General features: G+C 36.9%; 1 protein-coding gene across 1 annotated transcript in view; it reads left to right on the top strand.

The window, feature by feature from the left end:
- Nucleotides 1-17,362, top strand: part of adgrb2 (adhesion G protein-coupled receptor B2) — a 255,499-nt gene that overhangs the window by 225,358 nt on the left and 12,779 nt on the right. Inside the window, 8 exon segments of the mRNA XM_042745491.1 lie at nucleotides 761-859; nucleotides 3,984-4,155; nucleotides 7,564-7,638; nucleotides 10,574-10,613; nucleotides 10,793-10,807; nucleotides 12,434-12,727; nucleotides 12,730-13,178; nucleotides 16,436-16,471. Of these exon segments, the coding sequence (XP_042601425.1) occupies nucleotides 761-859; nucleotides 3,984-4,155; nucleotides 7,564-7,638; nucleotides 10,574-10,613; nucleotides 10,793-10,807; nucleotides 12,434-12,727; nucleotides 12,730-13,178; nucleotides 16,436-16,471 (1,180 nt within the window).

Below are 17,362 nucleotides of genomic sequence, written 5' to 3'. Positions count from 1 at the left end.
AACAATGCTTACACAAATCAGGGGGTCACGGGTGGTATCAGGTGTGTGTTTGTGTGTGACAACAGCGAGAGACTATCCTTCTCTCTGCAGCAGCTTTTCCTGTTTTCACACACAAATACTCCTATAATACGCACACACTTCAGTGAGCAGCTGAAGTAGGTTAGTCTTTGCAGCTCCCATCTGCCTCATCTGCTGATTGTTAATGATCTGTGGTCGCATTCTACTGTGTTTCTCTCCATTTTCCTGCCATCATCATCTGTTTCTCTCTCTCGTTATTGTACTGTGTTGCCACTTTCACGCTGTGACATTCATTACAGATCTCACTCTGTCGTTGCTGTTGTTCATTGCTTGATGCTGTTTTCTTGGCATTACTTTAATTTTCTCTTTCTCTTTCTTTTTCCTCTGTTTTGTGTTCCCTTTCCTTATGTGCGTGTTTTGTCGTCATCTGTCAAAAATTCCATTTGTAATTCCCCTGCATTCTACATTCAAACCTTTTACCTTTGTTATGTTAATGTGTACTGGTATGAATGTGTGTATGGATGGATATTAATGAGTGTGTTTTTTTATTATTATATTCCTGCCTACCTTGCTGCTTTGTGTCATGTACATTTCGTTCCTGTATGAACATATATTAATGATATATGTCATATATATATATATATATATATGTATATATATATATATATATGTGTGTGTGTGTGTGTGTGTGTGTGTGTGTGTGTGTGTGTGTGTGTGTGTGTGTGTGTATTGGGTCCTGAAGTCCGCCGTTGGAAGCGCGTAGCAGGCTGCTCCTGAAATGCTCCAAGTGCGGTGTGATCTCCAGTACCGCCCTGTCCAGCTCTACCGCCAGCAGCGCCATGTTAGTCTCATTCCATATTCTCTCTTTGTCTCTTTCTTTCTCTCTCCGTTTCTTTCTTTTTTCTCTCTTTTCTATCTCTAGAGCCCAACACTGACAGTAAGAAACAGAAACTCTTCAAAGAGCCACCCTCCTGTCTGCACACTAAATCATTCTCTTAAATCTTTGCTGAAAACTGCCCTCAAAGAAGATCGTTTATGGCATCACAATATTGCAAATCTTTGAATAGACATTATAAAACTGGCTTTAGAAGTCGTTATATTGTTTATTCGTCAGACATAAGTCTACTGGAACCACAATTCAGTGCAATATATTTTGCAGTCCAGTTATAAAAGTGTCCAAGACAGACTTAGGGGCCATTCACACAGAACACGTTTTTGCTTTGAAAAATGAAAGACGTGGGTGGTGGAAGGGAGAAAAACACAAGGTCTCGAGATGCATTTTTTAAAAGTGTAACTTTTTAACTTTAACTTGATCGTTTTTAGGCACTTTGAGGACACTGTAGATGCATTTTTTATGTGTGTAACTTTTTTAATTGATGTTTTTTTGGTGTGTTTATATTGGGCAAGGTGAATTTTTTGAAAGTTTGAATAGAAAAACCTGTTCTGTGGTAACAAGCCATTAGGGGTCATTCATTCAGTGACTGTTTTGTTTTGTTTACACGTGCCAATGGACATCTTTGATAGAAAATTCTGGACTTTTTTTGTTTGCATTTTTTTGATTTTTATAGTTTTTTTTTTTTATTATATTTTTGTTTTGTTTTTTGTTAATGTGTTTTTGTTTAATTGTTTTTTATTTTAAGTCTTGTTTCTAAGAAAAGAAAAGAAAAGAAAAGAAAGACAAAACTGCCACTGCAGTACGACAAAATACACTTACTAAAAGACTTAATATCTTTGTGTTGTAAATTTAGCTTGTGTTTAAATTTTAACTTGCAAATTAGACAAAAATATGTGCAGGATTTTTTTTTTTATTATTATTATTTTTTTTTTTTTCCTGCAATGTCTTTTACAAATCTCGCGCTATGCTGAAAAACTCCCACTGCAAAAACACGGAATACGTATGTCTACCAAAAATGGAAAAAAAAAAAAACATGTCAAATTACTCAAATGCTTGGAAAAACATTATTGAATGTTATTTTATAAATATATATTTATTAATAAAATTCATATAATTGTATTACTTAGGCAATTCCTTTTTTTATTATTATTAAACTAAATGAATTTGTTAAATTGACAGCCATATTGGAAACACAAATACATGCAAATACATGCAAACATGGAGGATTGTGCTCTTTGAAGAGGTAAAGAATCAGAGTGTGGATCCGAATGTGGGCCACCTCTGATTCTTTTGGCTTTGGATAAATTGGACTCATCTCTGCTATTTGCTGGAGGGAGTCATGTTATTGAAATGATAATGAAATGAATGATATCGCTTCTCTGTTCCTCTTTCTCTTTGTCATTTTTTTGTTCCTCATCTTGTCCTTGCTGTCTGCTTTTTCTGTCTCCACTATCCGAGTATAAATATTGGGCATATGTGTGTGGTGCCATAAAACAACGTCCATTCATAGAAATTAATGAAGATGACTACCTAAAAGAAGTTTGTGAGGACCATATTCACAATGATCCCATTGATTACCTCATTTTATTTGATGTCAGCGTTCCTGCACCATCCCAACCCCATGCTTTCTCTCCACAGTTAGTTAGGGGGGGACATTGAATTTGAGTCATGCTGTTTCACATTTACCAACTCAATCTTGTCTTCCATTTTCCTGCATTGTTCTTATATGAGCATGAGAACTCATACTGTAGATTTGCATAGAAGCAAATACTCTTTCTGTCTCATTGCTAATGTCCGTCCCATCGCAGTCATATGCAGGAGACTGAGTCAGTGCAGCGTGAAGATGTTAAATTGATGCCCAGCTGTGGTGTGCCCTTGCTTGGTTGAGCTCGTGCAGACAATCCTTACTGACACCTGATATTTATCTAAATAGGCTCTGCATGATACAGAACCAAAACACTCCAGTAGAATTAGCAACATGTTGGAAATTCATCAGGGCATGTTAGCATAAGCGCTCAGCTTTATGAACAGCAATTATTTGCCTGTTTTACAAACAAACTGAGAGCGTGTCCTAACCTGATTTACTATGTGCGTCTTTTCATTGAATTATAAATTAATAATATTATAAATTATTAAATTATAATTATCATTATTGGTGGTAGTAGTAGTCTTTGCATGATCACATGCTGTCATTCCCTTAAGAAAAATGGACCATGGTAACCATAGTTTCCTACAAAGTGAAATAAACAAACTGTAAGAATAAAATAAATTAATACAGGAAATGAAACTTTGAAATCTGCTACATATGCCAGAATCTTAAAATGCAATATGTTTAAAAAAAAAAAAAAAAAAAATTTAAAAATTTAACTTAGTATAGCAATGTAATATGCTATGAACAGAATTTCAAACAACAGTAAATTGACAAAATACATAAACTACTGAATTTGATTTTATTGATTTTTTGTTATTTATTATTTTAATTTGTAATGTGTTATTGTGAACTAAATAAATAAATAAATAAAACACAAATATTAAAATCTTATGGCTACATAAATGCAAAAACTTTGGTAGACATTTTATGTTGTATACTAATTTTTGTAATACATGCAATTTTTAATGATATCATAATCGCAATATTATTATGATTTTTTTTATGTTATGGGATACATATTTAAGTTCTTTTGTAGAAATAAATAAATAAGTAATTCTAAAAAAAATCTGTAAATTGGTTGCTACATATTACTTTTAGCTGCCCTTAATGACTTTAAAATCTGTAAATTGGATATATTCTTTATATGACGTGTACTTTTGTAGATGAATTTTTTTTTTTTTTTGTTTATGGTATTTTAATTTATTGTATTTAAATGTTGTAATAATTTTGTTTTTTATGTCTGTTATATACTTTTTGTGATTACTAATGACTCATTAAGTATATTAACCTCATCAACACCCCCATAACTCAACTCTAATCGTGATAATATCTGATGGCTAATGATTCCAGGTGCGGTTATGTCGCCACCTCACTGCATGGAGGATGAAGTGCATTTTGCTCTGTGTTCTCTCTGCTCAGGGCGTCGTTATGGAGCTCTTGTGTGGTTCTCCCTCTGTTGGCACTCACGTGGATGTCAGCTGTGTTGGCTATCACAGACCGCCGATCAACCCTCTTCCAGGTGCTCTTTGCTGTCTTTGATTCAGTCCAGGGATTCGTCATCATCACCGTGCATTGTGCCATGCGCCGAGAGGTCAGTTGCTTACATTTATGATGCAACCAGCAATGATTTAGTTATCTGTGTAGAAATTCTAAGAAGAGTTAGATTTCATATATTTATAATTGTACTAGGAGTTTTCCTGGATTATGATATTTTTGTTTGATTAAATAGTATTGTTGCGTAAGGATAGTATTTGTGTGTGTATATGTTTAGGTTTTCCCGCAAGGAAAATTAAGCTTTAATTAATTAAGGTTAGTTAGGCAAATTACTGTAGGTTAGTTCATTAGGTCATTGAACAGCATTATGTTTTAATTTTTTTTGGTTTTTTATTAATTTTGGTTTGTTAGGCAAATTACTGTAGGTTTTTTTAATAATTGTGCATTACAGGAAAAATTTAATATAATACTTTCTTTAGATGAGAAATATAATAAGAGATAAAATTCTCTGGCCTCCAGCATCAAAGAATATGATAATATGTGGGAAAAAATAAATATATATATATGACTGAATTAGATAACCTCAGTCTTGATCACAATATTATGTGCGTGTGATTGGCCATAACAATATGCATCTTATTACAATTAGAAATAAAAGTTTCACTGTTATACTGCCAGTCTTAGAGGACAGTCAGAGGTGTATTTAAATGGAGATTGGAGGGGGACTTTTATTTGAGTCAATTATTTTAAGGCCCACTTAGGAATAAAACTTGGCTTGGACCGCTGACGCAGTCAGTTTTTTGAAATGGCATGCACCGCTTTCATGTAATAATGGGTTGGTCTGACCGGCCATAAATAAATCAACTGATGGATCAAACTATAGTCACATTGTAGTGAGTCTGTAGCCAAGATGTGACAGTTTCAACTCTCCAGCATGTACTGTGGTAACTTGGCTGACTTTCACGTATCGGGTAAATCAAAATATGCTGCTGGAGTTTAAGGAGGGAGAGAAAAAATCAGTTCTAAATCGCTAAGCCTTATATGTTAAATCAATATCGCAAAACCGAAGGATTAGAAGTAAAATAAATCCTGGTATTATTTTAGTAAATATATGAAAATCCCTGGCAAGGCTTTGATGTAATCCCTAATAGCTTTAGCAAAACAAGAGAGTGGAGTGGAGTGTAGTTTGTGCACCGGATCCTTGTGCTATATGCAGTTTGATGTGCAAAGTACACTTTGAGATGGAAGAGCCAATAATGGAAAGGCAGCATTCATGATTAGCACAGGCAAATGAGTGGGGAATGGTTTATGGGAATAGTTTGTTCTCATGCATTTATGAAGATAGAGAGAGTCTAGAAGGCATGCCGTCGGGTGTCATTCTGATACGTCTACAGCTTTGACTCGGCAGACAGTCATCCATAAACAAGCTCTGAAAATGAGACCGTCTCCTGCTCTGTCTTGCGAAACAGTCTAGTGTTCCTGCACATCGTAATTTTAGTTATGGGGAGGAGAGCAGACTGATTACAGATTCTGGTCTAGGCTGGTGAATAGTGTTGAAGCATGATAACTCATGCTCAGTTGAATAGAAAGAGAAGGGATTTACTAAACAGTGTAGAGAATGTGCAGTCAATAAATAAAGTGTTTCAACAGAATATGCTTGATGCTATTGGGAGGACGCAAATAGATTAAAGTGTCATTTGTTCAGCATGTAACCTTTGCCAACCATAAAGGTCATGGCAGATCAACCACTTGGGATATGTACAGCATGTTGTAGAATTAACATGTCTCAAATGTGCCTCCAGTGAACACTTTTGGAATTTTACCAGGCAAACCAAATGTTCTTGTCTTGTGCATGTACACTGCCATTTAAAATTTTAGGGTGGGTAAGATGTTTTAATGTTTTTGAAAGAGCCTCCAGTGAACACTTTTGGAATTTTACCAGGAAAAAATTAAAAATTTTGCTGTTTTCTTACATGTAATGTATTTGAAATTGCGATCTCATTATATAATTTGGATTTTAATTTTTGTCATTGTTGTGAATTTTTGTTGATGTAATTTTTCTTTTTTGTAATGCATCCTTATCAATACACTAATTATGTTTGACTATTCACTGTCATCTAATTTTTAAGTATAGGTTAATGTGTTAGGGGCAATCAGTGTGTGTCAATACAGCATCTGAACAATTAAGTCAGAGTGCATTTCTAAGATGTCTCGTTACACCTGTATTTAGCTCTGTGCTCTTGTGATTGAATCACTTGAGAGGGCTCTTTGTCATGCATCCAGACAGTCTCAGTTAATCTCAGTTATGTTCTTTTTTGGCAACAAGAGCTCTGATCTTCCCAGTAAGGAAACACTGTGCTTTCACTTGGTCATTCTGTAGGCGTTTTGGCCATAAATCTGTATGCAAATGAGTGGCATCCCGTTGCTAAGGCTACACTGTTGTCAGGGGAAACAGCCTATCACACTTTTTTTTTTTTTTTTTTTTTTTTTTTTTTTTTTTTTGATTAAAGGGAGTGTCTTCCTCCCTATTGTTGTAGAGCCCGTACATCTGCAGTTATGTAAACTCTTCCTGCGGAAATGCAAACAGGCTTACTGCAATGTTTTTCACTCAGGAATATAAACTAATATCAAAGTTTTATGAGAAATCACATACAGACGCCCTCTGTAGATTAAACCGACAGATTCTCTTGAGTATATAGAAGCTGCTAGTGTCTTTAGGATATTTGCTATCATCATTAGTTTAATGTTAGCATCAACACAAGATGGATATTCATCCCTCCTATTCTTTTTTTTTTCTAATAATGATGTAACAGTCTTAAGAATCACTAACAGTCTACATGTTATACAGTGATTGAATATAATTATAAAAAAAATCTAGAATCAAAATGACGGATAGTAAAAAAAAAATTAAGGATTTAATACTTATTTTATAATGTTTTAGTCTGCATTTTAGGACACTATTACTCCTTCTAAAATGTTTTAGTCTGCATTTTAGGACACTCTTACTCCTGGTTTCATCTCAGATCTGTGTTGACAACATTCCAGTTTTGTCTTGCTCTTCGACCACACAATACCTCATTTTCTGCCATTTTTCAGAAACCGAGAGAGGCTGACAACCCTAACATTAGTGATTGACACGTGCAAAGCACATGCTTGACGGACATACTGATTTTCAGTTGGTAAGCACATACTAACTATACTCACTTTAAAAATTCAGTTGTGCCTCCTGAAATTTTAAGGGGTCGCTTTTGTTATGGAATATGGTTGATGCACTCTTTCATACCTGAGCTGTGTATGAACATAAACGGGACTGACAACCATATTCTGCTGCAGTAATTAATGGACAGTAGAAAGGATTGAAGTAATGATTGTTTTTTTTTTTTTTTTTTGTTTGGTTTGCTTTATTTTTTTTTATTTGGTTTGATTTTTATTTTTAATTTGTTTTTTCGGCTTGTCGTTTTTTTTTACTATTTCTTATTTTAATTTTGTATGGGTGTCTGTGTGATTCAGGATGGGTGGGTGCAAAGACGACAGTGAAAACTCTCCGGACTCCTGCAAGAATGGCCAGGTGCAGATCATGGTGAATAGCATTCCATTTCATCTCATCTCACATCTCTCAGAGGGTCTGCATCACCTCTTTCTGATTTTCCATTTTAATACTGGGTTATTGTGTTTATAGTATTTTTTTTTTTGTTAGTTGAAGCTGGTGGATTTGACTATTCTAGAGAAGGTTGCTAGTTAAAGCTCCCATCTATGTCTTGTTTCCTTTAGGAAAGCCATTTTGTGCAATTTCTAGTATTTAGATGAAAGTTATGCAATCTGTTTTCAGTTAGAGACTTAAAGGGCACCTATTATGCAAAATTCACTTTTACATGTTGTTTGAACATAAATATAACATGTGTTGGCAGTGTGTGTACACAACCACCATATAATCATAAAGATCCATCTGCTCCTTTGTTAATCCCCATAAATCATAAGCAGTGACTCAAAACAAGATGTTTGCAGAATCTGTAAAATGTGACGTCACATTTTACAAGCCCCGCCTACAACTGTTGACAGACATTGCTGTATTAGTAGAGACCCCACCTTGAGTGAGCGGCACACAATCCACCATGTTTATTTTCACATATAAAAAAATAGTATAAAAATCAGTATTAAAAAAGTCATTTTATTAAATCTATAGAAGTTTTCAGTTCAGTTTTTTTATTTAATATTTTGGGTCATATTATAAGCATAGACAGCTGGATAAATACTGTATATTCTGCTACTGTCACTTAATAAAAAGAACAGATATAAATATGTGATTTCTTTCCCAGCTGTTTATCATCATAGACATTACCGACTGTGTTTTTGCAACTTATGTGTGTTTTGAACATGAACTTGTGTGTATTTGACAGTTTGTGTAATAAGACATGAAAGAGAATTTAGTTTATTACTCGTATGCCGTGTAACAGCCGCTTTCTTTGTGTGTGCTTCAGATGTGTGCACTCAAAAAAACTTTTTTTTTTTTTTTTTTTAAATCGGAAGTTTAAACTGATAGTGCTTTAAAATGCATGATTTCAGTGCAATAGACATGACAATCAAAACCAAAAAGAATTTTTTTTAGCAGAATATCTGAGGAGCGAGCTGTAAAGGCTCAGCCCTTTTCTGGAAAACAGGGTGGTGAGAAGCAGCTCATTTGCATTTAAAGACATTCATGAAAACAGTGAGTTTCTGTTTCCACTAAAAATAGGCATTTTAAAAATTATATAATAAATTGTCTGTGGGGTATTTTGAGCTACAACTTCACAGACACGTTCTGGAGAAATCTGAGACTTATATCACAAATAGGCATAATAGGTGCCTTTTAAAATCGTAAGCTTTTTGAATAGCATTTTTTTTTTTTTTTTTTGAAAGGTCAACTAGTTGTGAATAAAATTACCAGTAATTATATCCAATACAAAAAAAAAAAAAAAAATTAAAGTTTGTAGTTATATTAATTAGGAGTTACAACCTTATGGGGTATTTTCATATAGTTATTAAGCACTTTACCCAGTGCCTTACAGTGATTTCAAAGACTAGACTTGCATGTAACCATGGTAACTACAGCAGGAACTCTCCAAGTGTGTGTGTGGATCAGTTTGGATGAGAGGGATCACTGCCTCTGCAGGTCTGCTCCACCTTTCCGCTTCCTCTCTTCAACTCACCCCTCATTTTTTCTCTCTTCCTACCTTTCTCTCCGTTCTGCCTCTTTGCCGGCAGAGGTGCCCACACCGTCCGAGCCTCTACAGTCAGGAGCAGTGTGGCTCGCTCCGATACTCACCTGGGTGCTGCAAAGGCTGCCACCAAACCTGCCCCGCCCACCCTCCTCTAGCCTTGGCCAATCACAGTCATGGACATAGCCATAACCACACTCATATTCTTCACCAGAACCACACTCAGACTATAAACCATACCCACCTTCTCAATCACAACCATGCCCACAACCTCAACCACAACCATGTCCATACTCTAAACCACACCCTCGACAAGAACAACACCCACACCTTGAACCACAACCACTTGCATACGCTTAACCACAACCATGCCCACGTACTCCACCAGAGCCAGAGCCTTGTCTTGGAGCACAATCACATGACCGTACGTCTCTCAAATGTGCTTGATTGCACGTGTTTGCTTTAGAGTTAGTGCTGTCAATTTTAGAGTGTAGCTGACAGCTTAGCATGAGCATTTTAGCCAGCTAATTAGTGATTAGCTGTCATCAAGTTATTTAGTGCAAAGTAACTGCTTAGTTTCCATGGCTGTGCAGTAAATGTTTTGCATAGTCGCAGGTCTCTTTTCTTGTCTCACTTTTAACTTTAACATGCAGGTATATGCATACTGTACATACAAGTTGCTCTTGCTAGGGCATGCTAAAATTGTTACACAGTGTAATGCCCTGACTAAAGCTTTGTTTTGAACTCCTTTGAGAGTCAATTCTTTTGGCAGCAATAGCCAACGCTGCATTTCAATGAGGGCCTGGAGTTAAAAAGAGCCTGCTCTGGGACGGACATTTTCGGTTTACCCTGAGGGACTCAGTCAGTTTGTGTCCATTGTACTGTACCTCTTTTTAAGAGTCCTCCCCTTTTTTCATGAAAATAATATCAGTTTTGTTTGTTTGGAAAGTCTAGCCCAGCTTTGTCAGACTGTGGTATGCTAATTTATGTTCACTTTGGTTCATTGTAATTTGTGCTGGTGCTAAGGGATTTGCTGTTTATTGTAGAGGTGTTGCAGATGTGTTGCATTTGAATAGTACTTTGTCGAAACACAGTGGGATGATTGCTAAAATGAACAATTTATTTATTTTTGATGGAATCTTTAACCACCACATACTGCCTGTAACAGCAATTAGCTCCACCCTTCATTATACATAAGTTGTATGACCCATATGTAAATTATCAAGAATTGGTCTCTATATATTTAGTTCACTTGTGGACAGAATGCCATTTGCAACAAGCTGAAGTAGTCTCTTCTCTGTCCTTCATTGACCTATACAGACGGACTTTGAGAAAGATGTGGATTTGGCGTGTCAAACAGGTAAGTATTTCTGGGACCTCCATTTTTTCTTTCACTACCACTGTCCTACCTCTTTGCTTTCTCATTCTTGCACTTTCCTCACCATTTTTCACTTTGCCCTTTTTCTAATGCAGTTTGTTTGTTAAAAATTGTTTATGTAAAGTTAACCCTACACATCATTGTCTCCCCCTCACTTGCAGAAAGAGGACACCCATGTAAGTCTCACTCTTTAGTTAGAACATTCCTGTTTGTATGTCATTTGTGTTAGTTAGATTATAGTATTTTTTTGTTTTGCATAAACTGACATACAAATGTGCATGCCTGCTTTTTGATTGTCATATCCTTATCTACTTTGGCATACTAGAGTCTTAAAGAGATAGTTCACCCAAAAATGAAAATTCTGTCATTTATTACTCACCCTCATGTCGTTCCAAACCCATAAGACCTGTGTTCATCTTTGAAACACAAATAAAGACATTTTTGATGAAAGCCGAGAGCTTTCTGACCTTGCATAGACACAGCATTGTTACTGAAATGTTCCCAGGCCCAGAAACGTAGTTAAGGGCATCATTAAAATAGTCCATGTGACATCAGAAAAATTGTTGAAAAAAGTAGTTATTTTAGTTTTCTTTGTGCCCAAAAAGTGTTTTCGTATATTTGTAAAATTACAGTTGAACCACTTATGTAACATGGATTATTTTAACAATGTCTTTACTACCTTTCTGGGCCTTTAACGTGGTAGTTGCGTTGCTGTCTATGCAGGGTCAGAAAGCTCTTGGATTTCATCAAAAATATCTTAATGTGTGTTTTGAAGATGAACGATGAATGGTTTTACGGGTTTGAAAATGACATGAAGGTGAGTAATAATGACGGAATTTTCATTTTTAGGTGAACTGTCCTTTTAATTTTAGCTTGGAATTTCAAGTTCAAAGAACCGTAATTGGCAGGTTTAGTTTTAACACTAATCCAACTTGATCATGCTACTAGTTTCGCCTCATAAAGAAAAAGGCTGTGCTGCAGTGTTGGCATGGCAGGTTTATAAACGTCCAAACTTATCTTGGTCTGTAACCTGAACATTATAGTAATAGAAAAAAGAAAAAAAAAATTGTTATTTTGAATATATGCACTTGTTTTGTATTAATTTCTTTTCTTTCACCTTTTGGACTGAGTTATGTTGGCTGTTAAATGTGACCTTATTAATGATGTATAAAACCGGTAGGCCATTATGGCTGATGCTTTTTCTCTTAGAGGGGCTGATATGTGCATGGTTTTACTTTCTAACCCTACCTTATTCAAGTGAACTCCTATTGTAACACCTCTGGGGCACCAACTTTGCAACCATACAACTTCTGCATGCCAAAACTCCTGGATAATAATTCACCTGCCTGAAAATGTTTGTCCTTTCCTGCCCTCACTGCCTTAACTTTAGCTGTTCTTTTGACCTCTGCACTGACATACACTCCATTTCCATGCACTGTAACTGAGCTCATTTTCTTTTGTCTTTTTTTCCCATCATTCCCTCTACCCTATCACATTCTATCCCATTCTCTCCGCACCCACTCAAATCAATCTTGCTTACTCTGTAACTGCTTCAACCTCTCTCCAAAACATCTGGGCTCTATACCTTTGGGAACTGCTTGTAACCATCTTCCATCACACCCCTTTCCTTTTCTGTCATGTTTTGGCATCCAACTTCGTTATAATCGGTTTCTCTCTCGGTTCTTTGCCGCTGTGTCCATCTGTGTGATCATGTGCACTCGACCTCTGTTTCTGTCTCTTTCTTCCTCCCCACTTCTGTCTTCTGTTCTCTTTCTCTCTTCCCTTTCTTCTTTCTACCTCAGTCATTTTTAAGGAGGTAAACACCTGTAACCCTGCTACCATAACTGGCACTCTATCCCGCATCTCCCTGGACGATGAGGATGACCCCAAGTTGGCAGCTCATCAGGAAGGCGTTAATTTCAGCAGCCTGCCTGGGAACATCCCACCCCCTAATCTCCTGGTGCAGGTACCTCCTTTGGGTCCGCTGAATGAGCTAAGTGAGCAGCCACTAAAGAAGGAGGTTAATGTGGAGCAACAAGGTCAGCATCAACGATCTGGACCCATCTACCTGTGCACCGAGAGCGGGCTGGGTTGGCCCGACCAAATCCATCTTCCACCCAGGATTCAGCTGGTGGCGGAGGTGGGGAAGGGGACTACATGGTGTTGCCTCGTCGGACAGTCAGTCTTAAGCCCCCTCCTCCAACCCAGGATGAGGGGAAGCCCCTGAACATTACAGTAGACGACCCTCCCTTTCCACCACCCCCTTCACCCATGACTCTGCATCCAGCAGAGAGTGAGGCATACCCCGCAGACTTTGCAGCTGTGGACCACATCAGCATGAACTTAAACCGCTCCTACGGCACACTCAAACAGTTGCCAGCCCACACTGGGCCCACACACTCCCACACCAACACCCACACCCTACAGGTCAAGCAGAATCATCCCTCTGTCCGGCAGATCCTCACCTCGGGAACAGTGGAGCGCACCAGAACCCTACCCCGCAATCTGGGCAGCACCAACACCAGCCTCTCGGCTGGATCTTTGGAAGTAAGTAAGGGTTAAAGAAGGGGTTCATTCTTTCACAATCTAGAAGCATCACTGCTGAATGTCCCAGGGTATTTTGGAAACCACCTGCAGTTTGCAGTTTTGGTGTACAACCTAGGAGCACAATAGTGTTGTAATCTCCAAGCATTCTTGCCAGGAAAAGGGAACTGGGGACCACATAGCACAGAGAATCATTATGGCAGGAAAATGTCAGTTAGATCTGCACAAAAACAAGCATGAATGCAGTGATTGCGAAACACACCAATCCAAACACACAAACAGTACATTTCTAACCTAGCAACAGCCAATTTCTTGCTAGTTCTCTCAAAATGAAAATTGTCATCATTCACATAATTCCCAACATGTATGACTTTCCTCTGTGAAACACAAAAGAGGATATTTTGAAGGTTTTTTTTTTTTTTTTGAGATTTTTTGGGGTTTTTATGAAGTAATTGGGGTCATTTGCTTTACTTGATACATTTTGTTTTTTAAGATGAAGAACATAAGTCAGGTTTGGAATAACATGAGGGTGAATACTTTAAAGGTGTTGTTACAAGGGAGAAATACTGAGGCTGAATTATTTTATTAGTAATGTCTCCTTTCATTTTGGGGCCGGATGACACCACATCATCTGTAGTCCCTGAGACACCATACATGCTGATCATCTTGCAGCTTTCTCATCAGTCCGTCACAGGAATGCATTCAGGTGTGCCTTCTATACCCAGAGTCCCCTGTCAACATGATGTTACACAACTTAGTGACTGCATCGGTGTGTGTATATGTGTGTGTGCAGTTGCTCTTCTCTCTATAATTACACTACAGCCCTACAAGGAGAAACAGCAGATGGTGAGAGAGAAACAGCCAGAGGAAGTGCCTGAGAGAGCCTGCACTCCTTCATTAACGGACACAAAACCTTCCCTCTCTGTCTCCTACACATAGTTCTTTGGGCTGGGGCATGAATTTCTAACTAAAGTCAGTTGTCAAACCTAAAGTCAACATAAAATGTGTAGTTTATTTTTTTATTTTTTCTGTAGGGCTTTCTTACCAAACAAAATAGGGTATGAAATTGCAAATTATCAACGAACAGGTGCTTAAGCATGGTCTCAGGAGGTCAAACTAATTTAAAATCGTTTTTCTTCCATTTTAAACAGTGATTTGTGATTTAAAGTTTTCTAGCAATAATTTTATCAAATAAATCATGCACACACAAAAAAAAGTATAAAATATACTATTTATAATAATACAGCAAAAGGGCTATAAGTAAGGCAGGGTAAAATCTTCCATACATTAATCTTTTTGTTTATAAGGCCTAGTAAGTTTGGGACCAAATGAATGAATGAATGAATGGGGCATTTTATATAGCGATTTATTGTGTATTGTTGTACACCCAAAGCGCTTTGCCATAAGGTTGGACCACTCAGGGAAAGGTACCTACGTATCAATGTTTTATTGGGCTTGAACACTGGTGGGGTCTGTAGTGCTTTGGCTTCCTCTCACCTAACTCACCCAGTGACACCTGAAGTAACTTTGTCAACAACTAACTTCTCACACTTTAAACAAAGTAAACATCGTGACTCATACTCCCTTTGTGAGTGGCATAGTAGCTTAGGCCCAGGTCTTGACTGATTTGTGTTCTGTGAGTCTGAGCTTGTGACAAATTGGCACAATGTGTACTGACACTATTGGTTAACTGTATTTGTGAGAGTGTTCCGAAGAACTATTTTTATTATAGACTGTCTCTTATATGAAATTTTAAGCTTCTAATACAACAGGATAGGAAACCCTTCTGAGGTGCATATATAACACTCAACGGACACTAACTATAATAAAAAGCTACAGTCCTAGAGTCCAAAATTAATACTCATAACTGTCAAATGTCATTGCCAAGAAACACATAGACCGGCTTAGTTTCAGTATGTTAGTCTTATCCTTGCTGAGCCATTCAGTCTTAAATGCAAATATTCTACTAATGAAAAATTTGTTATGATTTAAATGTCTTCAGACTTTAGAAATGTATATATTATATAATTAATATATTAGCTCAGAAGGTATTTTCTACAGAACTCAATGTGGCAACATTATGTGTGTCCTATTATTTGTATTAGCCAATAAAATGGAAATGTGAGGAAAAACTTCCTTACCACAATAGGTCTTCACATTTTTGTGACAGTTGTCATGTCACTGAGACACAGACTGGCTCATCCTGTTTGTGTTGCTATGAGTGACATAATGACCTGCAATATTAGGGACAAATATATGTGCATAAAGGATTTTCAATCTTTTTTATTTTTTTTTTTATTTTTATTTTTTGGTTACCTTTGTAATGGAAAAGAAAAGAAACTAAGTGCAGGTAACATGGAGAAAGAGTAGCCTATACATTGTTCATTTATACTACCAACACTGTAACAACACAAAGCTGGTTGAAAAATCTGTGAAGTTGTTCTTTAATAAAAATAAATGAAAATACAGATTCATGGGCCTATAACAAACATTTATTGCCTATTGGTCTTCTCAACTGACTCACGAAGTGGAGCATTAAGTTAATTTGAGACCCTGTACATTACTATGCAAAGTGCAGAAGTACAAACAAATTTTGTTAGAACTAAGCAAGTTCCTACCGAGCAAGTGGTTTTGGTGTTTACAGAAAATTAGAGATGTTTACAGACTTGGACATTTATGAAATATTATGCCATTTTCTAAACATACAACTGCTTCTGCTGTTTACATTATATGCAGACAGAGTATTTATTTATTTATTTATTACATCAAAGGCTCATATCATATCACTTATGCTGTTCTATGGAGGAAAATCGTATCCAAGGCCTATCCAACCAGTGGCCCAATATGGCCTGTTTGAAATATAAATTTAACAGATGCCAGTTAAATATCCTTAAAACGATGTCATTAAATATACTGTATTAGATGAAATCAGTTTCAGGTATGATTTGAAAAGTTTACATTACATTTTTTTTTTTTTTTTTTGTGGACATTGTTATGCACTTCTCTTATGCTGTAAGACGTCCGCCATATACCCATTTGTTGTTGAAGGCAAATACACCTTTCCTGTGTTCACGGTGAAGGTCAGTTTCAATCCAAACATAAAACATCCACTGGAAAAGCACAGTTCAGTCATCTGAGGGGTATTATATGCTCACTGCACCTGCATGAGGCAATTGCGTCATGGGCGTCAGTTTACTCAGGTGCTGAAAGATGTGCAGTTGTGATTGATGGTGTCTTCTCTCCCCTCCCCCTTCCCCCAGAGGAAAAGAGTACGGTACTCTGAGCTGGACTTTGAGGTAAGACCCCGTCCCCATCTGTCCTTAGACTGGTGTTTGTGCTTCTGTCCAACATTATCTAGATTTTTCAATGGACTCAAACAGGAGCCAATGATAGTTGCTGCTCTGGTGCTTGTTTCCCATCATGCATTAAGTATTAGCAACAGTCCTATCCATGGCAGAACTGCTTAGTGTTTCACATGCCTTGATTTCTTAGGCTTTTTCGGCATTGTTTCAAAATAGGGTGACCACATATCACACTTTGAAATATATATGATAAAATTAATATATACATATGTTTAATATAAAATATACATTAACTTAATTGAGTGTGTATAAGCATTTGTGTGTACATACGGTTCTGCTCATAAGTTTACACCCCCCGATGGAATATGAAAGATGTTCATGATTTTAACAAAATAGAAGGGATGATATGTTATTTATTTAGTACTGTCCTGAATGAGGTGTAGAAGATCAACCTACCTAGAATATCAACAGTTGAGTCACTGGTTTGTCCTAAATCATGGGTGTCCAAAACTTGGTTAAGGAGGGCCAATGTCTTGCAGAGTTGACTCCAACTTGCCTCAAAACATCTGCCTGGAAGTTTCTAGTATGTCTAGTAAGACCTTGATTAGCTGTTTCAGGTGTGTTTAATTGGGTTGGAACTAAACTCTGCATGACAGTGGCCCCCAAAGAGTAGGATTGGACACTCCTGTCCTAAACAGTTAAACATTCACTGATTCTCAAGAAGGCAACACAATGCATTAAGAGTTGGGGATGTAAACTTTTGAACAGGTTGATCATTTGCAAATAAAAATTATTAACATTTACATGGTCTTTCGTGGGGATGTCATTCATTTGACAGTAGATTTAAAGTTAATTTAAACAGTACTGACAGTTAATAGATGTAAA

The sequence above is a fragment of the Cyprinus carpio genome, chromosome B19 (genome assembly GCF_018340385.1).
Source record: "Cyprinus carpio isolate SPL01 chromosome B19, ASM1834038v1, whole genome shotgun sequence".
Classification (NCBI taxonomy): domain Eukaryota; kingdom Metazoa; phylum Chordata; class Actinopteri; order Cypriniformes; family Cyprinidae; genus Cyprinus; species Cyprinus carpio.
This window is presented reverse-complemented; position numbering and strand designations above follow the sequence as displayed.